Here is a 24,353-nt window from a genome sequence, read left to right on the forward strand (position 1 = left end):
CGTTAAAAGTTACCTACAGGTCATGGTGATGGTTTTTCACTGATTGTTATTTGAAGTTCCTAATCCTGACAGTTTTGCTGCACAAATATGGCAGCCCCCCGATAAAGGAACATGGGGGATCAGATAGGTAATGTTAAAGCATTTGGCAAATAGCAAAAGTATAAATAGTATGTAAAGAAAATGTTACGATAGGTATAAAAAAAAAAGTTTAATTTCTGTTGTCAGTATCTTATTAATATCCCCAAAACTTTTCATTTTATAAGGCAGATTTGCTTCTCTTGACAGTTGAATGTTTGGTTGAGCTTCCCTTAGAGAGACTGAACATATAAAATTAGTGTTATAGTAGTAACGCTAAATCCAGAAATCCAAAATCCAACCCATTATCCCCTGTAGCCTCACTGTGTAAGAGAAATAGTATACATTAGAACAGTTCTTCACTTTTTTAATTGCTGAACTAATAAGCATGTTTTTTTTGTTCATTTCTTAGGGTGCTCCTGGTGACTTTGGCCCTGCTGGCCCAGCTGGTCCAAGAGTGAGTATCACTTCTAAAAAGACTTACAGATTATAGGGACTTGCACACAGATACTGAGGGAGACTAGCTGTTTCTATGCAATCCCTGTCACGTATTAATAACCAACATTAATTGTCTTGTTCATTTGAATAATATTGAACATAAAATAGTTCAATAATAATAATTTATTATCTAACTCATAACCAACGAATTGTGTTTTCAATTGGAGGCCCACAGGTCAAAGGTTGCCAAAGGTGTAGCCAATAAACCCAAATTGTTGGACCTTATTTCTGTAGCTAGTAAAGATTGTACACTGATTTTGCAAGAACATCTTTATCATCCTATCTGAGTACTGGGTCTTTCACAAAGGATTTGGCCACATTATTCAGGTGGGGCAGAACCAGTGGACTAAGGATTTTAAGGATTAAGATTCAATTTGGCCAAGCACTTGGATTTGCCCAAATCCTGCTGATATGGCATTCTGAACCGAAACAGGGATTTGGGGCCTACAAAATTTAAACAAGGTGTACCTGTACCTGTTTAATTATAGTTTATCAGACTAGTAATTCATGTGATAAATAAATATAAGATGATATTGAAATATAATGGATACTGTAGCAGCTACTCGGATTTATAAGGCTACTACAAGTCAGCAAGTCAATGACCATATAAAGGTTAGGAAATTCCTAGGATCTGCTGATAGGAGCTGCTCTGGGCATTTTTGACAGTAGCTTCAATAACAGCCATATGGCAATAGACAGACTCACTTATCAGTGCTATGGGTTTGCAAATGGGCTATTTTCTTTGACATATTTAACTCTTAATTGTACATCATTTATTTTTTAAAAAAATAGGGTGAACGCGGTGCTCCTGGAGAGAGTGGTGCTGCAGGTCCACTAGGAGCTCTTGGACCCCGAGGCCCAACTGGTGCACCTGGATCTGATGGAGCCAAGGTATGGTTGTATTTCTTGCATTTTCTCTATTATCTATGTTTATCCATGTATACAAAGTAACTACTGCCCCTTTGTTTTACTACCTTGGCTATCTATGATTTGCTCTTTCAAGCTTCTGTAGCTTTCTCTTAACATTTTTATGAATTTGTTAGACCCTTTTATGACAATTCTTGCATTTATGTAAATAATAAATTCCCATTATTTACTGGGTTATATTGTAGTTACACGCTTGGGGTGCAGGTGCCATAAGACAATAGTTATCTAGTCTGTGCAGAATAATTTCTGTCCAGTAGAGAACTGATTTGGTTTTGCTGTAATGTTTTAGGGAGAACCTGGTGCTGCTGGATTAAATGGTGCTCTTGGACCATCTGGCCCTGGTGGAATCCCAGGAGAGAGAGGTGCAGCTGGTGTTCCTGGACCAAAGGGAGAAAAGGTACCAATAATGGCCATTATTAATAAATATCAATTGGTAAATGTGCCCCACACTATGAGCCAGAGATATATGTTCCATTCAGTGTTTTTCTGTGTTATTCCTATGATATTGTTCTTCTGTGTTATTCTATATGTCATTCTGTGTTATTCCTGATAGATAGATTGATAGATAGATGGTTGAGAAAGAAAGATAGATAGATTGATAGATATGGTAAATATAATATATCATTTTTTTCTGTAGGGTGACGCTGGCCATTCTGGAGAATATGGTAACCCAGGAAGAGATGGTGCCCGTGTAAGTAGACTCCATTATTTATATGCACATCGCGTTTATCCACATTAAGATGTTATATGTAAGCATTCATTTTTGGCATATGGAAATATGAAATCAGACACTACTTTGCTAAACCAGTCATGCTAGCCTGTCTATACAAAAAAAGTAAAAACAAAAATATCACACCAAGTATTACAATATTATTCATCTTGGGCATTATATTCATTTCATCCATTATTTTTATGGAGGCAAAAACCTAGGAGCAGCTAGATGGCCACAAAATTTAAAGTGGTTATTTATGAACACTCACATAAGTGTGGGTGCTCTAAAATGGAGGCAATAGTGGCATATTGGTGGCAATTCATTAATTGAATTGGTACATGCTTCTGCACGTCCACATGTTTGCCAATGTGTCCTTCATGCCCCGTCTAATGTATGGGGCACAGTTGCACTTATTGACACTGGAGAACCCTGTAGTTCCTGCCACCCTGGACCTGGTGTTAACACCAGGGTACCCAGAGCAATAGCTGCACCAAACTTGCGCCCAGTGAATGGGATGTGAACACAGCAGTGTCCATTTTGACATAAGGCGCAACTGCAACGACAAATAAGCATGAATTATGGGGAACTGAATGCTTAATATGAGTAACACAGCATTCTTTGTTGTGCATCTTATACAAAATAGCTTTTGTTTCCATAATGGGTGAGATCTTGATTTAGTTCTTTAGGCTTTGTTTCTATTGCACAAGACTGAGCTCCAGCAATGGAACTGCTGCCATTGGCCCAGTGTACAAGATATAGTGGAAATGACAGTGAGCTGGGAAAAGAGTTATTTGCCTGCACTGAGCAGAAAATCACTCCACAATTGCTCTAAAATATAATAAACTATGAAATCTACATTTTGTGGCCTGCCCTTATTACTTTTACTATACATGTTTGTTGTTTTTCTGTGGTTATAATCACATTTTCTATTTTCTTAGGGTCCTGCTGGTGCTTCTGGCGCTCCCGGTCCTGCTGGTGCTGCTGGTGATAGGGTAATGTTATCATGCATTTACACCCTACATGATTTACACTACATACAACATGAAACTTAGGGAATACAAAGCAGAAAAGCTAGCATTTGCTGCTATACTCATGTAACTAACATGGTATTAATTGGAGTATAGCACATTAAGAGCTAACTTTGTGGAAAATTTATTTTTAATTAGAGGTAATGTTATAGTCTTTTCTTATAAGAAATTATGTTCACTGGCTTTTTACAGGCATTGATTGTCCTGTTAACTTTACAATAACTGTTAGGGCACAGGAGGATTTAATGGCCTGCTTAAGATTATGAGTATCAAAGCCAAGTCAGCATGGGTATCTGACCAAGCCTTACCATCGACCAGCAGCTTGAGATCTAAGCCACACACTAAGCCGTTCCTGCTGTCAAGCAAATATTTTGGCTTCAACCTTAATTATACATGTAAATCCCAAGTGTGAGACCCAACACAATCTGATTGTCCACCTTAATGGACATATTAAAATGCAGACTGGGGACTTCTGCAAATGTTACTTCAGAAATATGACATTGCATCATAGGATGCGAGTATCCCTGCACTTATATGAACAACCGTTTCCAATATATACACAACTTTTGTGTATAAAGCTTTTGTGTGAATAAGCCCTGACAAACAGAATATTCTGAATAAAATGCCACAGAGTGTATTGTTCTGTCTGGTCTGTCTGTCTGGTTCTTGCACTGAAGGAAATCTAACAAGATCAAATAAGGTTGTTTGCAAGTCTGGATATAAGGCTCCAAATCTTTAGGTTGCATCTGTGCTCTTAAACCAGTGGTTGTGGATTTATAGTTGTACATAAAGATAAAGAAGAAATTGGCATGCCTCTACCCCATACCCTCTGCCCATTACCCCTTAAAACATGCATTTTAGATTTATTTGTAGTTACTTGCAACACGAGGCATGTTAATATACCCTTATCATATCTGCCCATTTAGCTTATTTAATATAATGTTTTTTACATCATACCAACAAAATGTATTAGTCTTATCTCTCGAATAATACAATCTTAGTACTCAATGTCCACACCCACAATATATTTTTATAATTATTATGGTCTGTTTTCCACTTTAGGGTGAATCTGGCCCTGCTGGTCCTTCTGGTCTTGCTGGTCCTCGTGGAGCTCCTGTAAGTAACCACTAATAACAGAAGCATATAATAATATGGACCTAAATAAATCATTGTGTGCATTCACCCATTTCCTTATTTTTTCAAGGGTGAACGCGGTGAAGCTGGTCCTGCTGGTTCTACTGGTTTCGCTGGTCCTCCTGTAAGTACCTGACTATTCAGCAGGAAATATAGTTTTGAGAATCCAATCCATCATGTGATTAGATATTAATGCCACACTTGTTACCCAATAGGGTGCAGCTGGTCACACTGGTGTCAAGGGTGAAAGAGGACCAAAAGGACCAAAGGGTGAATCTGGTTCTCCTGGTGCTCTCGGTGCAGTTGGTTCCCATGGACCCGCAGTAAGTAATGTCACTAACAGCAAGAATTATGCAGAACATAGGGACCTATTCTTGGTTAGAAATTCCTCCCAGGAAGAGTAAAAACTAGATATCTTAAAACTGAATATCCATATTTAATTTACATATTGATATAGTTAACTTGGGTTAAAAAGACAAGTGACTATTTTAGCCCTGGATGGTAAACCCAAATTTAGTATTAAAGCTTCTGTTTTCTGTCGGGTTATCTTGCCCTTAATGCAAGATTTGGTGTACGTAAAGCCTGCACTCACAGAAACTCATTTAATTCACAGAAGAACATTTAATCATACCATTGCAATACAGAAATTATGACATTTAGATAAAGTTATACCTTTATTCCTTTTTCATGGTCACTTCAGTGGAAAGTACATACCGGTACATCTCTTTAAGGGAGAATTGTGATTTCCAGCTGAGCACCTTATACTAAGCCTCAGCTGCTGTGTAATTTATTTTTTCTTTAATATTTACCCTTAAGGTGTGTGGAAATTTTGCTTTTAAGACTTTGTTTATAAGAGGCATAATATGTCTAGGTACCCTTTATTATTTTAACTGAATTTTAATCTATGGACCTGTTCCAAGCAACTTTTCAGTTGGTCTTGATTTTTCATTTTGAATTTTTGTTTCATTTGTTAACCTTCTCATTCTGCTTCTTTGTAGCCTGTAACTGAAAATGTTATCTAGTTGTTGACAATTGAAACATTTTTTTTATTGGTTACTTTTTCTATATAGACTCTCACCTACTGATTCTCTGTTCTGTACGGTTGTTGCATAGTTGCTTGGATTATTAAATAATAGCAGCCTAATAGCCATAGTCTAAATTGTAAGCCACCCTGGCCTGAGACTTTGCCTGCCTGTTTATACCAGCACTCAAACTACCTCTGCCATCGTAATTAGGCTCTGTATAGAAGGAGAGGTTACTGCAGGGAAGGATATGCCTGGTGATGTCACTGAAGGGGTTGGGATATTTGCAATGATGTGACTAGAGGGGCAAAAAAACCCATTTTAGTGGGTATATGGGAGTCAGCAATACAATAAATATGTGGACTTAATGGAGACTGAGAATAGGTTGTCTGGACGATACAACAATAGAACTCCCTAATGTGCATATTCTAGAAAACTTTTAACTAAAAAGTTATTGCAAGCCAGATTTGTTGAAGAATAAATTGCAAAATATCTAGAGACCCATAGCCAGCAATGAAATGTTTTTTGAAAGGAAGTTAGCTTTACTTTCTAACAATCATTTGTACTGCCACAGCTTACATTCCATCAGGCTAGTCCAGCTTGCAGTCCTTCACTACATTTCTGATCATCTGGAACAAAGCACAGTACTGAAATTTAGTGGCCATAACAAAGCAACAGTTAGGACATCCTTGATGTATTATTTCATTAGTAATACTGATTGCAGATATTGTGCAAGGGTTTAGGCTGATAGTGCTAAACACTGGGGTTTAGCAATGGTTTTAGATCCTTCTAAATTCATACCATACTAAAGTCATACTTAATTTTTTGTTCTTCATTTTAGGGTCCCAATGGCCCAGCTGGTACTACAGGTCCCCGAGGTGATGGTGGTGCTCCTGTGAGTAAAAATCTTTTATTTACATTCCTACCAAAAAGAGAATTCAGTTAGTGACCATTAGGTTGATTTTCCATATTTTTCTATTTCAGGGTGCAAATGGTTTCCCTGGTCCTGCTGGAAGAACTGGTGCTCCTGGTCCTGCTGTAAGTCAATACTATTACTTTATATCTAATTAAAACTTAAATTGCTTCTGTAGAGTCCAATATAGGACTCTGAATGATAACATGCAATATGAGTTTTCAGATGACTGTTAACAACTTATAAAACCCATAAAATAACACATGCCCTACATTATTGTTGTTTCATAGGGTATTGTTGGTCCTTCCGGTGCTACAGGCCATCCTGGTAAAGATGGTCCAAGAGGTCCTCGTGGTGACAGTGGACCAGTTGGCCGTCCTGGAGAACAAGGTATCGGTGGTCCACAAGGTTTGATTGGAGAGAAGGGTTCATCTGGTGAATCTGGTCCTGCTGTAAGTCTTTTTATCACCTTTAGTTAATTTGTGTTATGACCATACTGTCACCCACATTCTGCCTTTATTCCACCACTTACCTCGCAGTGCCAAGTTGTGCCTCTGGCATCTGGCTCAGAATTTTTCCTCTTTATGCATGAAGTGCAATTACGATAGATTTTTGAGAAAGAATGCTGCATTAGGGATAAAAAAGAGCACATTTTCACAGATTTTATGCACTTCACACTCCTTTAGTAAATGAACCATATAAATGGGAGTGCTCATAAAAAGTGTAAGGCTATCAGATGGTCAGTATTAAGTTGTCTAACAGTAATCAAAGTATGTAGATTCAAAAAGTAATTGTAAAAAAAGGTCTACTCATGTCAGTGTGGGTGGGTATTTCTGTATTTGTCACACTAAGATTTTTCTGCCCAACATGCACTGCAGGGTTTCATGTTTAGCATATCATACTTGTTGTTTCAATGTAAACAATTATATGATGTCCAGCTTCCCCCTCTCCTTCCCTCCTTTTCCTACTTTCTTCTAACTTTTCAGTTTAAAACCAATAAAAAATACGTTTAAAAAAATATATATTCCCTCTTTCAATTTCAGGGTCCTCCTGGAGCTTCTGGTCCTTCTGGTGTCCTTGGTGCTCTTGGTATCTCTGGTCTTCCAGGAGCAAGAGGTGAACGTGGTACCCCTGGTGGCCCTGGAGCTAATGTGAGTACAAATTCTCTATGCCAATGCCAGATAACATTTTCAAACTAAATAGATCAGCTGCAACCTGAGAGGATTGAAAGATGGTCTGTTGAAAATATCCCTCCTGACCCACCATACATGCCTAGAAGGTAGAGCAGTATGGTCAAAATTGGCTAAACTGCCCATCCAAATCTGGGCAGTATGCTTATAATGTAAAAGGAACAGATGGGCTTTGCCATTGTCAGTCATTTTTTCAGTCATATTGCTTGTTTAATTATCTAGACATAAAATATCTGTTATATCTGTTATGCCCTGCGAGGGGGTTCAGGGGGGCCCCTGCAAGGAGGAGGAGGAGGGAATTAGGGGACATGGCCGGCGGGGGCACCTGTCCTCACCCCCAGTCCGACCTTGATTAGGGGTCTACAAAAAGTTTTGTCATACATCTTTGACATGAATAGAAAAAGTCATCCCATCATAACCAGTACAGTTAGTATGAAATAGGCTCTATATAGTAGCATCTGCCAAACAATTTGACAAATATTCTTTTTTCAGCAGTATTATATAGCATAAAACAACAAAAGTTTATTAATGGATACTTCAACAATCTTTAAATTTTAGTAAAAATGTAAAATTACAAATGTTAAAATATTGGAAAATCTATAAAGTAAGTGTGCTGTGTTTTTCCTTTACAGGGTGAGTCAGGTCCTGCTGGCCCTGCAGGTTCTGCTGGTTCCCGTGGCCCCTCTGGCCCCGTGGGTTCTCCCGGTCTGACTGGTGTTCATGGTGAAGCTGGTCGTGATGTAAGTTATAGCCACACTGAGTTCAGCCTCAGTCAGTTCTAGTTTAATTTAATGATAAACAGGTTTAACTAAAAAACCTGTTCAGCATCGATTTTATTTACAAATTTATTTTTTTTACTTTACAAAGGGCAATCCTGGTAATGATGGTCCTCCCGGTCGTGATGGTCTTCCTGGAGTTAAGGTTAGTAGTTGACAATTTTATTGACTTATTCCCAGCTTATCATAAATACACAGTATAAGTGACTTAGTATTTGTAGCCCAGTTCTTCTAGGTAAAAAATGAAAAGCATACTTACTATTTATGTCTCAACGTAGGGAGAACGTGGCTATCCTGGAGGCACTGGCCCTGCTGGATCTCTTGGTGCTGTTGGAGCTCCAGGAGCTGTTGGTCCTTCTGGAAAATCTGGAAATCGTGGTGAACCTGTAAGTGTGCAAACAATAGACAAATTTGTTGTTATGGGTTTTTAACTTATGGACCTCTAGCCAATCACAAGTTGGCTAAGGGGCCTGAAAATTATTGGGCATTTTGTCTTTGGCTTAACTTTGCAATGTATGTAATAAAGTGTTTTACTGACCAGCCATTGTTTTGAACCAAAAAAAGTTTGGAATGTAATAAAATGTGTTATGAATATTATTACATAACAATTTTTATTCTTATTTTTGCAATTTTTTTATTACGTGTATGCCTTTTATTACACACAGCCCTTAGTATTAAAATGATTTTGTGTTAGTTTACTTTGGTGTAATTATGAATATATTATATTTATAACAAATTTGTTCTGAGTAGCATAACTGAGACAATGCCTGCTATATGCATTTCTAATGGATTTTCTTGGCTTCTCTAAGGGTCCCGTTGGTCATGCTGGAGCTGTTGGCCCTGCTGGTCCCAGAGGCCCATCTGTAAGTATATTTTGTGATATTAAACACAACTTGTTAAGTCAAAAACAGAATTGATGAATTTATTACATGAACTTTTGCCATTTTACAGGGACAACAAGGTACTCGTGGTGACAAGGGTGAAGCTGGTGAGAGGGGAGCTAGAGGTTTGGATGGACGCAAAGGACATAATGGTTTACAAGGTCTCCCTGGCCCTGCTGTGAGTACAGTGTACAACAATTAATAATTAGGATGGGTTGATATGAGTTACTAAGCATTAGTTAATGGCATTGATGTTGCTAGATAAACTATTTATCAGAAAAAAAAAAGTTAATTGCAACAATATACTCTACTTGAATGAATTACAATAAATAAAAACCCAGGAGGGAGATGCTTTTCAAATGCATTGTTTAAAAGATAACTTCAAAAAGAACAAAAGAAGCAAACCAATATAGATAGCATAATCATAGCAGCTGGGTTCAACATTTTGTAACAGACTGGTAGAGGTCTGTACATAGAGGTCTGTACATTGTACATTTTATAGTCTGCGGCCCTGTGGTGAGCTTATGAGGTTTTAAGTGTGCAGGGCCATGTATAGTTGTGGCAGTGCTTATTATTTTAGCTTCCAGTGAACTCAGTGGTAGTCTTTTTCCAGTTCCTGGCTATTATTGACTTTGCTGATATGTTGGCTCAGTCAATATATAATTTTGTTTAATCAGACCTGATTTTAACGGACGGTTTGTGCCTGGAAGTTGCACAGGAGGCCGCTAATACCGACTATATTACTTATAAAGACCAGACAGTGCACTAAACCTTGGGTAGCTGTATCATTAAAGCCTAATAATTCACGCAAGCCTTCAATAGCTCAGTTACAGTATTTTGATCTTTTGAGCTTTTAGGAAAGCAACATTCAAAAAAATCACTAAATTAAAGCCAACTCAACATAGAAGCATTAGTGTACCAACAGATACCTACTTGCCTTTGTCCCTAAAAAAGAAACACTTACTTAATCAATTTAAAAAAAACACTTTTTATAAGACCCAGCAATATTTTCTAAAATGCCCTCCCTTTTTAGGTTGGTCAACTTATAGCATCTTAACACATCATATTAATATATTAATCATTCATTATATAAACACTGAAAGAAGTAGCTTTCAACAGCTTGGAACTACAGAGAACTTGCTATATTCCTCTACATAGTATCAACATCACTCTTTTACAAACCAAATTTGTTTTTAGGCTCACATATATGTGTGAGATTAATTGTGATCATTTTTACTTTCCAAACAGGGTTCTCCAGGAGAAACAGGTCCTGCTGGTTCCAACGGTCCATCTGGCCCACGGGTATGTAAAAGTGCTAAAAGGTAGTAATAGACAACATAATTATGTTTTCTGTTGCCAATATGACTAATTGGTTACCTTCTTTAGGGTCCAGCTGGCCCATCCGGTCCTCCAGGCAAAGAAGGACGTTCCGGACATAATGGTCCAATTGGTCCAGTCGGTCTTCGTGGTCCAGCTGGTCACCAAGGTCCTGCTGTAAGTGACATTATAATAACTGTTTCAATATGCACTCAACATACTGTGAACAGGTAATTCTTGGTAAAAGAATTAAGATAAATGTTGGCTATAACATTTTAATTCTTAAAAATGACTCAATAATAAGCACATATGGAAGCTGCAGAACCCAGTGCATCGAGGAAATGTCTAAAGCCATTTTACTGTTTATTATGTCTTAATTGTGACAACATTTTTGTTGCTTCCTGCTTTGCTTTCTCTTATCTTTTTCTGTTTAATGATAGGGTCCTCCTGGACCACCTGGTCTTCCTGGTCCTGCTGGCGCATCTGGTGGTGGATATGATGGTGGCTTTGGTGGTGAATTCTTCAGAGCTGACCAGCCTGCTCGTAGACCAAAGGATTATGAAGTTGATGCCACTCTGAAATCTTTGAACAACCAAATTGAGACAATCCTGACCCCAGAAGGCTCAAAGAAGAACCCTGCCCGCACTTGCCGTGACTTAAGACTCAGCCACCCAGATTGGAGCAGTGGTATGTTGTTATTCCCATTTTATACTTGTAAGGTAACATTTGTTTAGAAAGCTACTTAAATGTATTAGTGTAAATTTACTTCTCAAGTAACATGGAATTATGTTCAGTGAGTAGGGCGCCGCTCAGTCTAACATTAATAACAAATTATTTTATTATCCATAATTTCAGGATTCTACTGGATCGATCCTAACCAAGGCTGCACATCTGATTCCATCAGAGTTTTCTGTGATTTCTCCACTGGTGAGACCTGCATCCATGCCAACCCAGACAGCATTCCACAGAAGAACTGGTACACTAGCAAGACCAAACAAAGGAAGCATGTATGGTTCGGTGAAACCATCAATGGTGGCACACAGGTACAGAGGAACCCATAAAAGAATAGATGATGTCATCCTTTGTGATTAATATTTATATTTCAAAACGTTTAAAGGAGAACGGTGGTTTTAATAGAGACTACTGCTAGCAGGTCCACTAATACTGAGGGTGTATGGGTGCCCTAGCTGATCTACTAGTTTAAACATATGTGTGCAAAACTGATAACCCATTTTTTTGGGGTTAGAATGTAAACAGTTTTTTTGTGGGTCTCAATAACTTCTAGTTGTATCAGAAAACAAGTACATTTGTGCAAACATTTAAAGTTTGTATCTAACTGCATTGGACAGTGGCAAATTGAATACATGTAAGCACAGCTGTATCATTAGTACAAGTATGGCATGGCATGACCCTTGTCATCGGTAGTCTACTGTACATTGCAGGCAAGACAAGACACAAATATAATTGTTTTCTGACCCCACTGTAGTTTAGATCAGTTTAGTCTAAGACATTGCTCTTATTTTATTACTTTAATTAAAATATTGAGCAAATCACGTGTATAATTATTTGCTTCTTTTCCCTGAATTAGATTGAATACAACGAAGAAGGAGTCACATCCAAGGACATGGCCACACAGTTTGCTTTCATGCGTTTACTGGCTAATCACGCATCTCAGAATATTACCTACCACTGCAAGAACAGCATTGCCTATATGGATGGACAGACTGGAAACCTGAAGAAGGCCATTTTGCTACAAGGATCCAATGACGTTGAGCTACGCGCAGAGGGCAACAGCAGATTCACTTTCAGTGTCCTAGAAGATGGTTGCACGGTATGTGTAAAGCTAAAAGTCTTAGACTGTACTGTGAAAAAAAAATTTATGTCCAGGATCACTAAAGAGGTCAATCTAAAAACCTACTCAAATGTCAGGCTTTTGCCAGAAGCCAAACTGAATCAAGCCTTAATACAATGAAAATGTATTTTGGGATCTGCATTTCTAAAAGCCCAGCGTTTACAGATATATAATATATAGTGGTTTGTGTGTTTTTTGTTTTGATACCAGTTCAGCTGCTATTTGGTGGTGTGAGCTTAATTATCCTAGCAACTAGGCAGCGATTTAGAAATCAGGGAACTTTTCCAGTGGCAGCCAAGAAATAGATTGAACAGGATTAGAGTATTGAAATAACCATACAAAATAAAATAATAAATGAACTAAAATGTTAGTTAGGTCAATTTAAAACTTACAGTAAAGTTAATTCATAGGTGAACTTTCTGTTTAAGTATTGTTTCCTTTAGGCACAGTACTTATATAAACTTTTGGAGCATCCAGCTTGATGTACACAGTTCTGCAAAGAGCACAAGAAGAAATTTGTAGAGCAGTTAATACAAAACATTTGTAGGAAAAATGTAACTTCCAATAATATTAAGGCTAAGAAGTCATTTTTGCAATTCCTATTGGTCTGGGTTCTTTTTCCTTTTTACTGTTTCTAACTTGTTTTTGTTGTTTTTTTCTGTTTCAGCAACATACGGGTGAATGGGGAAGAACAGTCATAGAATACAGAACTAACAAACCATCTCGCTTACCCATCCTGGACATTGCACCTTTGGACATTGGTGGTGATGACCAAGAGTTTGGTCTGGACATTGGCCCAGTCTGTTTCAAATAAATGAACTCAAATTAACTTAAAAATATCCTCTCTTTGCCCTTCCTTTTTTATTACTGAAAGCTGACTCCTCCCATTGTTCCACGCATCCACTTGAAAAAATCTGGGCAAAAGAGTTGGACAGAATCAAGCATCATGCAATGCAATTAAATTCACTCCAGGGAGGACTCTGAAGTCTTTCACAAATTAAACATCAAGTAGTGGAAAATGTCAGCTTTGTTTTAAAAAAATGACAAAAAACCAAAATAAAAACCGTGAAAGCTTGCACCGTTTTTTGGCCTTTCAATATCTTCCATGGAGGAAGTTTAAAACCACAACTTCCACAGGTTTTGACTACCTCAAACAAAAGTGTCTCTGCAACTCCATCGAGCAATTAAGAAAATACGGTGTTTCTAATAAGAGTCATTCTACAATGGTGCTAATTAAGGTGCTCAAAAATTCCGTGGTGCTAATAAAGCTTACGACTCACTTTTCCGTACGAAGTTGTACTGCGTGGTTTATTTGGGGAAAGCTTTCACACATTTAAGCAAGTTGTAGGAAAGCCCAGGACATCCATGTGGATCATTTCTTCATTCAGGTTCATTTCTTTTCTAATGGTGCCATCATTTTGATTGGGCAGAAAGAGGCATATTTTTATTCAACAAACTGTGCTATTTTTGTATATGTGAGATGTTTAAATAAATTGTGGAAAAACCAGAACCAATTATGTCCAGTGTCCAAAATTGGAAAATTAGATGGCAAACATCTTTTCATTGCCCATGACCATTTCCTAAGTATAGATATGGGACAACTCCATGGTTCTACCACTGCTATTAATCATGTCCACATAGTATATAGTGCAAACATCAAAGGTGCAAGAAACTGAGATATTCTTGATTTTGGGGGGCTGCTTGGAAGGAGATTAGAGACCAAAATAATTTCAAAACCACAAAGAGAGCTACACATGAGTTAAGTATAATAACAAAGAACAAACTGCAGGAACTCTGTTACTTTACTTTTTTATTTATACACATATAATTTTATTTACAGAGGTTTATAGGGCCACTATACCTTAAAATATGTCTGCATATTCCATGCCATGCTTATTTCCAGGGAATTATCTATGTTGGTAAAGATTATAGACTATGAACAGACTAACATGTTGGTGAATGTAAAGGATATCCCTTTACGCCACTGGGGTTACTCTTTACATACTACAATCAGGTGACTTATTTGTTTAGCAGCCTACAGCTCAAATGAGCTAATAACCCTTGGTAATTAATCCACCATCTTACAGTTTAAGTGAAAGTTGAACCTTAACTGTGAGGGGTCAGGAGCACAACCCCAGTTCTAGCTAGGGTAAAACACAGGGATGACTTTGGTACCAAAATGCCATTACAAAGAGTTTATTAATGGCAGAGCAGAACATGAGCTGACATAGGTTATTCTGCACAGGGTGCCTAATCTATCTGTGGCTGCTTCGCATATGTGAAAGCGCTCATGGTTGCTTCAGATAACCTCTTCCAAGGATCCTTATAAAAATACAAAAATTTCACTTTGCTTGGATTTTCATAGTGTTTAAATAAAAAAAAAAAAAAACACTCTCAGAAAAGGTTGTTTTAGTGATCAAGAGAATCCTTCATGGAACAACATTTCCCCTTTTTCCAAATCAGTGAAATGAAAAAGGCTTGTGCTGAACATACTTTTTGCCTATTGTTGTTAACATACAACATGTATGTTTTTTATTATTTCTTAAGCTAAACAGGGAAACTGCAGCTATTTTATATTTGGTCTTTGTGAGGAAGATAATTATATTACCAGTACACAGCTCCTTTTCTTCACCACAGATAAGCAGGAGTCCATTATGAAGGCTGCTTGTCTGTGCACTGGTAAATCTACTGGAAGTAGCTGTGTTCTGACATTTAGCTAATCCCAGTAATAGAGCAGGAATACACAGTCTGTGCCCATGAAGCAGTTCAATTTAACACCCCTACAACCCTACTTTATTTATTGATTCCTGAATTTAAATGGAAACTTGCAGAAATTACAATTTAATATGAAGGTGTAATCAATTACAAATTCTGTATTTTCTAAAATACATTACTTTTCAGTATCCTCCTCTCGGCAATATCTCTCTCTTCAAGCAGTCAAACTTTGATAGACATGTCAGATACTTCCATGCTCTGAGCTCCATTTTCCTAGTCAATGTATTGGAGCTAGCTGTCTTTTTTAATAACTCCAAAACAAAGCTACATGTAGAGACAGATTGCTGAGCGGGAATAGTGAAAAGGAACTTGATTCATTTAATAACTACAAACTTTAAATTTTTTAAATTTAGAAAGTTTTTATTTACATGAAATAAAGTTTATAAAGGTATGATTTCCTTTTTCTCTGTAATAATAAAAGAGTACCTTGTACATGATCCCAACTAAAATATATTAATATATTAATTAATCCTTATTGGAAGTAAAACAATCCTATTGGGGTTAATGTTTAAATGATTTTTTTAATAGACAAAACATAGTGATCCAAATCACTTATCCAGAAAACCCTAAATGTCCTTAGCATTCTGGATAACATCCCACATGCTTGTATTACATTTTAATTTTGCAGTAGTTCATCTTTTAGATGCCTAACCATGGCCAAACACTGAATGCTGACTAGGAGATTCATGACCAAGTTGGCAGCCTATTCTCCTGTTTCCTGGGCTAAACACAAGAGGAGGATGAAATATTTGTTTAAGAAGGCTACCAATAGATGGCTTGTCATAATACATCTTATTTTTTACATGTATGTATCTGGAAGGCTTGGGACCTATTTGAGGTTGTAAGTAGGATTGTTTTGCTACCAATACGGAGTTATGCAGTTTGGTTACAATCAAATAAAACACTTTTCTAATGAAAAGATAATGGGATAAAATTAGAAATATATGCTTAAATGAACTCAATGGCCTTACTTCTCTTCTGTAAGAGATACCATTGCTGTACATAGAAGTTGGTTTCTTTCTTGAAAGCCCAAGGCCAAGTCAAAAAGGTAAACACTGCCTCCACTACAGAGACAAAGGGGTGGGAAGTCGGCTTACTCGCACTTACCTCTGCTGATCCACCTAAACCCGCTCTGGCATCGGGGCAAATATACATACAAGATGATCCCTTGTGGCTTCGGATCACATACCAGGCTGCATGATGGAGGACACAGAATTCTTCTGACACATGAAAGCAAACTTTATTTCATACTAAAATCCACAGAGTGCTTAAGAATCAAGAAAAGAAAGGGAAAACCTCAGCTTTACACATTGTGTGACAGCAATAAGTCACTTCCTCAGAATCCACTTTAAACCTTCATTTGTCTCTGCCTTTGAACACAATGAACACAATGAACAATGAACACAATGAGTTTATTAACAGCATAGGTCCCTTATATTGCCAATCTGGTCGAAGAAAGGATCGGAAGCCAACAACTGAAAACTAGCTCCACAACATCATTTAACCTAGAATTCTCTTTATTGTTTCTTACCTCTGGAATGCTATTTCTAAATTCCTCATTGTATCTTTTCTAAAAGAAAGTCAGATCCTACTTTTTTGAGCACTAGAACATTTTTTGTCTTATCAGCATAAAATTGCTTCCCTCACCAGAGGTGTGAGCTGAGTCCACATTCTGGTTGGAGGAAACAATCTTTTTTTTAACAGAAACAGCCCCCACCGGGGCTAGGCTACCCTCACTGGGAAAGAGCTCCCGGTGTGGGTGGCCATTTTAAGTGGTACTGCTGTCAGGGTAGAACTATCCATATCGCAACTTTCCACTAGAGGGTGCTCCTAACCTAAATACATTTGAAAATAAAATGAAAAAAAAATCCAGTTTTATGTATAACCAATAGACCAGAATTTGTCCCAATACTAATAGAAACCACAACGCTTTTGGGACACCAGAGTGATTACATAGTTATATAGTACATAGTTAACCAGGGTTAAAAAAAGACCAAAGTCTATCAAGTTCAACTCTTCCAAGTAAACCCAGCACCCACAAACCTATACTCCCTTACATACATAAACCATATATACCAACATTAATACTAACTGTAGATTTTAGTATCACAATAGCCTTGGATACTATGATTGTTCAAGAACTCATCCAGGCCCCTCTTATAGGCATTAACAGAATCTGCCATTACCACATCACTAGGAAGGGCATTCCCCAACCTCACTGCCCTCACCGTGAAAACCCCCCTATGCTGCTTCAAATGGAAGCTCCGTTCTTCTACTCTAAAGGGGGGGCCTCTGGTGCGCTGACCATTTTTATGGGAAAAAAGAACACCCCCTATCTGTCTATAATCCCCTCTAATGTACTTGTACAGAGTAATCATGTCCCCTCGCAAGGGCCTTTTTTCCAGAGAAAACAACCCCAACCCTGACAGTCTCACCTCATAGTTTAAATCTTCCATCCCCTTTACCAGTTTAGTTGCAGTCTCTGCACTTTCTCCAGCTCATTAATATCCTTCTTAAGGACTGGAGCCCAAAACTGCACTGCATACTCAAGGTGAGGCCTTACCAGGGACCTATAAAGCGGCAAAATTATGTTCTCATCCCTTGAGTCAATGCCCTTCTTTATACAAGACAGCACTTTATTTGCTTTAGTAGCCACAGAATGATAGTTCATCGCCCAGTTTGCCCTGTGTTTTGTTTTCCTGAGAAAGTCACAACTCTAAGGGGCAGATTTATTAAGACACGAATACTTGGAGTGTTCATTTGAACGCTCCGAATGTATTTTCGCAGAATTTTTCGTGTCTTGCGCGGCTTTTACGTATGCTTGCACGACTTTTCCGTACGCTTGTGCGAAAAATCAGAAAGGTTATCCCGCTGTTTACAATCGTTCGGTACGAAAATTTCGTGACTTTCGCATCGCCAATACGATATTATCGAGACTAATACGATTTTTTCGTAAGCATTTTCATGATATTTACGATCTTCAGAAATTTTCATATCCAATCCGAATTTGTACCATTCGGCATTCGAACTCGCGTTTTCATGAATGTGCCCCTTAGGGTTGTATACTCCTAGGGTTTTACAGACCTACACAAACGAGGATTTAGATGCAGGCAAAGCTGGCCATACCTGAGCAGATTTAAGATGCTGATTCAGCCTCATTAACAAAGGATCACTCTGATATCTGTCCTGTTAATACTTGAAGTCTGGTTTGATTTGTAAACTATCTGGAAATACAGTGTATTTAACAGACCATACTATTAGATATAGATAATAGATCAAAAAAATGTTAATATACATAATGTTACTATGCAGAAATTCACCACATAAATTTGATGTGGTAAATACCAGGTGCAATATCCACATACTGGATATTTTAATAGAGGAAAAAACAGATGTCACCAATGCAAATAGAGCCCTGTATGAAATAGTTTATACTATATGATACCTTCCCTTTCAGTGTTTGAATATGGGGCTGGTAATTACAAATGTCAGGTGACTGTAACCTGTGTGTTACAGGTGTTAATTATACACAAGAACTATAATCAGTTTGGTGCCCCCTTCTATTTGGGTACTCTGGTACCTGTAACAGAAATATTAAATCCCTTATGAATAAATGGACCCACCTTAGTTCATTTTTGCTCAATTGGATAATATAGACTATGATACATAGTGGATAGGTTAAAAAGACCAATAACTTCAAAATATGAGACTTTTAACCAGGGACACTGGTAAAACACCCAGTAGGTCCCGCCAACCGAGACCCAATCACCTTTCTTGATCGAGGCGAAGTATAAGCTACATGCACGGGGGTAAAGGGCTGCTGGCGAATGAGTGGGTGATGGGGGCCCCTGGGGTAGCAGTCCCGGTGGACCTTGCACACTACTAATAAGTTAAACAGGTCTCTTGTGGGAAAAGAGACTTGAATCTTAAAGGGCAATTTCACCTTCATTAGCAAAACTGTAATAACATAAAATAAGACCTCAAAACCTCCTGAATTGTATTTAAACTTTACATTACAAATTTTGAAAAAAGGGAGTGGTATTTAGAGGCGTGGTCACAAAATGGGTGTGGTCAAAAATGTTCACCGTGGTACACTCACCGTTTATTTTTGTCCCTCTTTGCATTTTCAAATGTTGGGAGGTATGCCAGCCCCACCCTGCTTCTAACTACAATACATTAGCTTTCCCCCTCTCTAAATGCAATATGTTTATGTTATAAACAACACAATCTTTGCTCATTTAATCTTGGAGCCTTTAGTGTTCATTCATCTAGCTCAATACAGGTGTAAATCTTTCTCCACCTGTCAAGCTTTCCTTATGGCAGGGCATAGGTTCATCATCATGTATTTAAATATATATATATCTTAGGGAGTGTTTAAAAAGAAGGGGACAGATGGGTTAATCAGCACTATTGTTTCTCTTGGCAAGTAAACCTGTGCAGTATGCTAGGAAAGGGCAATCAGACATTGTCTGTAACAGCACTGTATGTACTAGCACAAAGAATCTGCCTGATTTTATTGTAAAACTGCACCCAATCTGGTAAAGCAACATGACTTAGTTCTGTCTAGTACTGTAGAAGAAAGAACATGTTACACATGGCCTGGTTATATAAGTATTAGAAACTGGGCCAAGAGGCCACATACCTAATCCTTTCTGGGAAGTAATTTAGTTTTCTGTAAATACACATGAAGTTTAGTTCTGCATGGCTTTTAGGAGGCACCCATGGACCAATGAGGCTGGGGGAGGGCTTTAGTTAGACAACAAGGGTTGCTTATGTAAGCAACGATTCATCCACTAAAATCCAGGACAACAGCATCACATTAAATATTTGTACGTATGATATGAATGATTTGCATTTTTGGGTGTCACTGGTGCTCTAAGAATTCCAGGTTTTATATAGGTCTATAAATGTTATTGCAGGTGCCCATAAAAGAATGGAGAAACAGACATAATGCTCTGCAGTGAGGAACTAAACCGATATCCCACAAATTCTGATTACAAAATGTCCTGCTAATAAAGGGGGTTTCAATGGGTCAATAACCTTCATTCTTTAAAATGGAAATGAAAGCCCACAAAAGATGCTCCCCAACAGCACTAACTTTGTCACTGGTCTGCTGTCGCTGCTCAGAGGTATAGGAGCCCCACAACAGTGAAGATATCTTTCCCTGAAATGATCCCATAGAGGGACACTAAACTGATATTCTGCAAATTATTACTGAAAAGGGATGGGCTATCAAAGAAATGTACATGTATAGGTGCAGTTTCTGTTGGAAAACATGTATTTAATGGAGAACAAAGCATATAAAAGAAGTAGGGTAAACATTCTGTAAATTATGTTTTGGGTTTCTGTACCAGCCCAAGGCACGCACAGGCCTTTAGCAGGGAAGATCTGTGCCCCCAAAGATGCCCCCAGTAGCCCCCCCCCATTCTCTTTTCTGCTGTTTTACAGACTATAAATATCACAATAGAAAGCTTATTAGTAGGGATGCACCAAATCCACTTTTTTTCTCTTTGGCCGAACTTTCGTGAGAGATTTGCCCGAAAACCGAACTGAATCCTAAACCTAATTTGCATATGCAAAATAGGCTACGGAAGGGTTAAAAAAGATGTTCAACTTCCGTGTTTACATGACAAAAAGTCATGTGATTTAAAGAATTTGGATTCTTTTTTGCCAGGAGCATGGATTCGGCCAAATTCTGCCAAAAAAAAAAAAGGCAGAATCTTGGCCAATCCCGAATGGAATTTTGGATTCAGTGCATCCCTACTCATTAGTAATTAATTCAGATTCTCATTACACGGAAGCTCTGAAATTGGTACATTTACCATCAGAATTGAATAATCTAGCGTCAGTTTCTACATCAGAAGACTTTTCAGTCCCTTTCTATTTTTTCTAATCCCCTTCTCGTGCCTCTCTGGGGCAGCTATGGGTGGAGGGGTCTCAGACTCAAATCTTTTGGAAATCTTAACTTTTCCGTAAAGCGAAGTCAATAGATAAGAAGGCAAGGACAAGTGTGTAATTGGCACTGAATAAACCATATTCCAGTTGGGTGAACACTTTTTAAGGACTAATGTGGCCAGACTGGTTGGAAGTGATGATACATTCAATAATCATGTAATTGAATGAAAAGCTATGCAGATCATAATTAGAACAGCATTTTTTGCTCATGCATCATCATGTACATTGATATAGGCTGCTGCCAAACCACTAAAGAGACACAGACACATAGTTTAGTGAGTTTGCTACAGAACGCTGACACACACAAAAACCAGTGAGGCACAAGACTGGCATGAAAGAGGGCAATTTGCTTGGGTTTGTTCTCTGCAGATTATTGCTTTATTATAATATAGAGATGCTGAATCTTTAGAATGGTGCAGTAAGTGCAGTATATACATATAACTTTTGGGGGGTTTTGTTCTACTTTAAGTGGCACTGTAGGAACTGTTTACAGAAAGTCCCATGAAACTTGATTTACTTTATAGAAGTAACAAAACTAAACAGGCAATATAAAAGGCAGGACTCAAAAGTTCATAATAGCCAGTCTAGATGTTCGTTAAAGGCCAATATAATATAATAACCTCTATAGTCTTAAAATAACCATTTTAAGTAGCTAATGGTATAGAAACAACATAATCTGCTCCTGTGTTAAAGTACTGTAAATTGTTTACATTTATAGGTAATCCCTTTGCCAAACTGCCCACTATCTTCCAGACATTTCAAATGCATTTTTCTCAGATACTAAAATGCATTATAAAGTGCACTTGAAGAGAAGTTTGAGCAGATTTGCCAAATGCCTCTGTGCGCATTTGCCCTTGATATACAGGTCCTTTTCAAAAAATTAGCATATTGTGATAAAGTTCATTATTTTCTGTAATGTACTGATAAACATTAGACTTTCATATATTTTAGATTCATTACACACAACTGAAGTAGTTCAAGCCTTTTCTTGTTTTAATATTGATGATTGTGGCATACAGCTCATGAAAACCCAAAATTCCTATCTCAAAAAATTAGCATATTTCATCCGACCAATAAAAGAAAAGTGTTTTTAATACAAAAAAAGTCAACCTTCAAATAATTATGTTCAGTTATGCACTCAATACTTGGTTGGGAATCCTTTTGCAGAAATGACTGCTTCAATGTGGCGTGGCATGGAGGCAATCAGCCTGTGGCACTGCTCAGGTGTTATGGAGGCCCAGGATGCTTCAATAGCGGCCTTAAGCTCATCCAGAGTGTTGGCTCTTGTGTCTCTCAACTTTCTCTTCACAATATCCCACAGATTCTCTATGGGGTTCAGGTCAGGAGAGTTGGCAGGCCAATTGAGCACAGTAATACCATGGTCAGTAAACCATTTACCAGTGGTTTTGGCACTGTGAGCAGGTGCCAGGTCATGCTGAAAAATGAAATCTTCATCTCCATAAAGCTTTTCAGCAGATGGAAGCATGAAGTGCTCCAAAATCTCCTGATAGCTAGCTGCATTGACCCTGCCCTTGATAAAACACAGTGGACCAACACCAGCAACTGACATGGCACCCCAGACCATCACTGACTGTGGGTACTTGACACTGGACTTCAGGCATTTTGGCATTTCCCTCTCCCCAGTCTTCCTCCAGACTCTGGCACCTTGATTTCCGAATGACATACTTTGGACCACTGAGCAACAGTCCAGTGCTGCTTCTCTGTAGCCCAGGTCAGGTGCTTCTGCCGCTGTTTCTGGTTCAAAAGTGGCTTGACCTGGGGAATGCAGCACCTGTAGCCCATTTCCTGCATACGCCTGTACACGGTGGCTCTGGATGTTTCTACTCCAGACTCAGTCCACTGCTTCCGCAGGTCCCCCAAGGTCAGGAATCGGTCCTTCTCCATAATCTTCCTCAGGGCCCAGTCACCTCTTCTCGTTGTGCAGCGTTTTCTGCCACACTTTTTCCTTCCCACAGACTTCCCACTGAGGTGCCTTGATACAGCACTCTGGGAACAGCCTATTTGTTCAGAAATTTCTTTCTGTGTCTTACCCTCTTGCTTGAGGGTGTCAATGATGGTCTTCTGGACAGCAGTCAGGTCGGCAGTCTTACCCATGATTGCGGTTTTGAGTAATGAACCAGGCTGGGAGTTTTTAAAAGCCTCAGGAATCTTTTGCAGGTTTTTAGAGTTAATTTGTTGATTCAGATGATTAGGTTAATAGCTCGTTTAGAGAACCTTTTCATTATATGCTAATTTTTTGAGATAGGAATTTTGGGTTTTCATGAGCTGTATGCCACAATCATCAATATTAAAACAAGAAAAGGCTTGAACTACTTCAGTTGTGTGTAATGAATCTAAAATATATGAAAGTCTAATGTTTATCAGTACATTACAGAAAATAATGAACTTTATCACAATATGCTAATTTTTTGAAAAGGACCTGTATACTAGACTTTCATGGTTCCTTTGATTGCACTGAAGCACGCAATATATATTCTCTATAAGACACAATTAATGGGAAACTGTGGGCGGGGCCTTGTCAGTAAATGCTGGCAAATTTGTAATTATCTGACCTTTCCCCCTTCCCAGGGTGCTTACCCAGAGCATACATAACAGTTTGGTGCAAAGGGGCATTGTACTTGAGGTTGCCACCTGGCCAGTACTTAACCAATCTAGTCGGTAAATCACCAGCCAAGGACGGTATTACAAATTTACCTGCAATTAACTTTCCTTTGATCTGGCCCTTTCTTCCCTCCATACTCAATAAATCCCCCATTTACAGCATGATCCTACCCCTTGTGAACATGCCCCCTTCTAGCGGGAATAGTTTATAGAAAAAGGTTGCAACCCTAATTGTACTTTAGAGAAGGGAAATACCTGCGCATTAACAACCAGTTCTTAATTGCATCCCTTCTTTTATCAACGTTTCATTTTTCTTAACCCCAATGGGGTTGTGTTTTGTCCTCAAAAAGGGCAGAGCCAATTTTTAATTCCCATGATGCTCCATGCTCCTGCTCCAGTATAAGTACCTTCTGATAGTAAGCTCTTGCGAGCAGAGTCCTTTGATTCTATTTTTATTCTATAACCATTGTGTGTTCAACAATTGAACAAAGACCAGTTTCTTATAAATGAATGTAAAACTTTTTAGATTGTAAGCCCTTTTCAGCAGGGCCCTCTTTACCTCTTGTATTTATTATTGGTTGCTTTGTATGTTTTCTTGAATGTATACTGGTTTTGCTGTGCAATATGTTGGCATTTTATAAATATGTTTTACTACTACTACTAATAATAGTAAAAA

The 24,353-nt window shown here is 38.2% G+C and overlaps 1 protein-coding gene across 2 annotated transcripts in view; it reads left to right on the plus strand.

Annotated features, from left to right (window-relative positions):
* The window catches only part of col1a2 (collagen type I alpha 2), a 35,622-nt gene extending 21,787 nt beyond the window's left edge, over window positions 1–13,835 (plus strand). The window contains exons 29-51 of one of the 2 annotated variants that reach the window (NM_001079250.1): window positions 488–532; window positions 1,366–1,464; window positions 1,790–1,897; window positions 2,138–2,191; window positions 3,151–3,204; window positions 4,303–4,356; window positions 4,445–4,498; window positions 4,590–4,697; window positions 6,238–6,291; window positions 6,381–6,434; window positions 6,600–6,761; window positions 7,353–7,460; window positions 8,132–8,239; window positions 8,367–8,420; window positions 8,554–8,661; window positions 9,085–9,138; window positions 9,227–9,334; window positions 10,405–10,458; window positions 10,543–10,650; window positions 10,914–11,160; window positions 11,329–11,516; window positions 12,062–12,304; window positions 12,993–13,400. In NM_001079250.1, the coding sequence (NP_001072718.1) occupies window positions 488–532; window positions 1,366–1,464; window positions 1,790–1,897; window positions 2,138–2,191; window positions 3,151–3,204; window positions 4,303–4,356; window positions 4,445–4,498; window positions 4,590–4,697; window positions 6,238–6,291; window positions 6,381–6,434; window positions 6,600–6,761; window positions 7,353–7,460; window positions 8,132–8,239; window positions 8,367–8,420; window positions 8,554–8,661; window positions 9,085–9,138; window positions 9,227–9,334; window positions 10,405–10,458; window positions 10,543–10,650; window positions 10,914–11,160; window positions 11,329–11,516; window positions 12,062–12,304; window positions 12,993–13,139 (2,373 nt within the window). In that variant the 3' untranslated portion in view covers window positions 13,140–13,400. Of the gene's footprint in view, window positions 1–487; window positions 533–1,365; window positions 1,465–1,789; window positions 1,898–2,137; window positions 2,192–3,150; window positions 3,205–4,302; window positions 4,357–4,444; window positions 4,499–4,589; window positions 4,698–6,237; window positions 6,292–6,380; window positions 6,435–6,599; window positions 6,762–7,352; window positions 7,461–8,131; window positions 8,240–8,366; window positions 8,421–8,553; window positions 8,662–9,084; window positions 9,139–9,226; window positions 9,335–10,404; window positions 10,459–10,542; window positions 10,651–10,913; window positions 11,161–11,328; window positions 11,517–12,061; window positions 12,305–12,992 lie in introns of both variants that reach the window. The other variant, XM_012964923.3, reaches the window with a different exon arrangement.
* Window positions 13,836–24,353: the final 10,518 nt, after the last annotated feature.

Source organism: Xenopus tropicalis, chromosome 6, assembly GCF_000004195.4.
Source record: "Xenopus tropicalis strain Nigerian chromosome 6, UCB_Xtro_10.0, whole genome shotgun sequence".
Taxonomy (NCBI): domain Eukaryota; kingdom Metazoa; phylum Chordata; class Amphibia; order Anura; family Pipidae; genus Xenopus; species Xenopus tropicalis.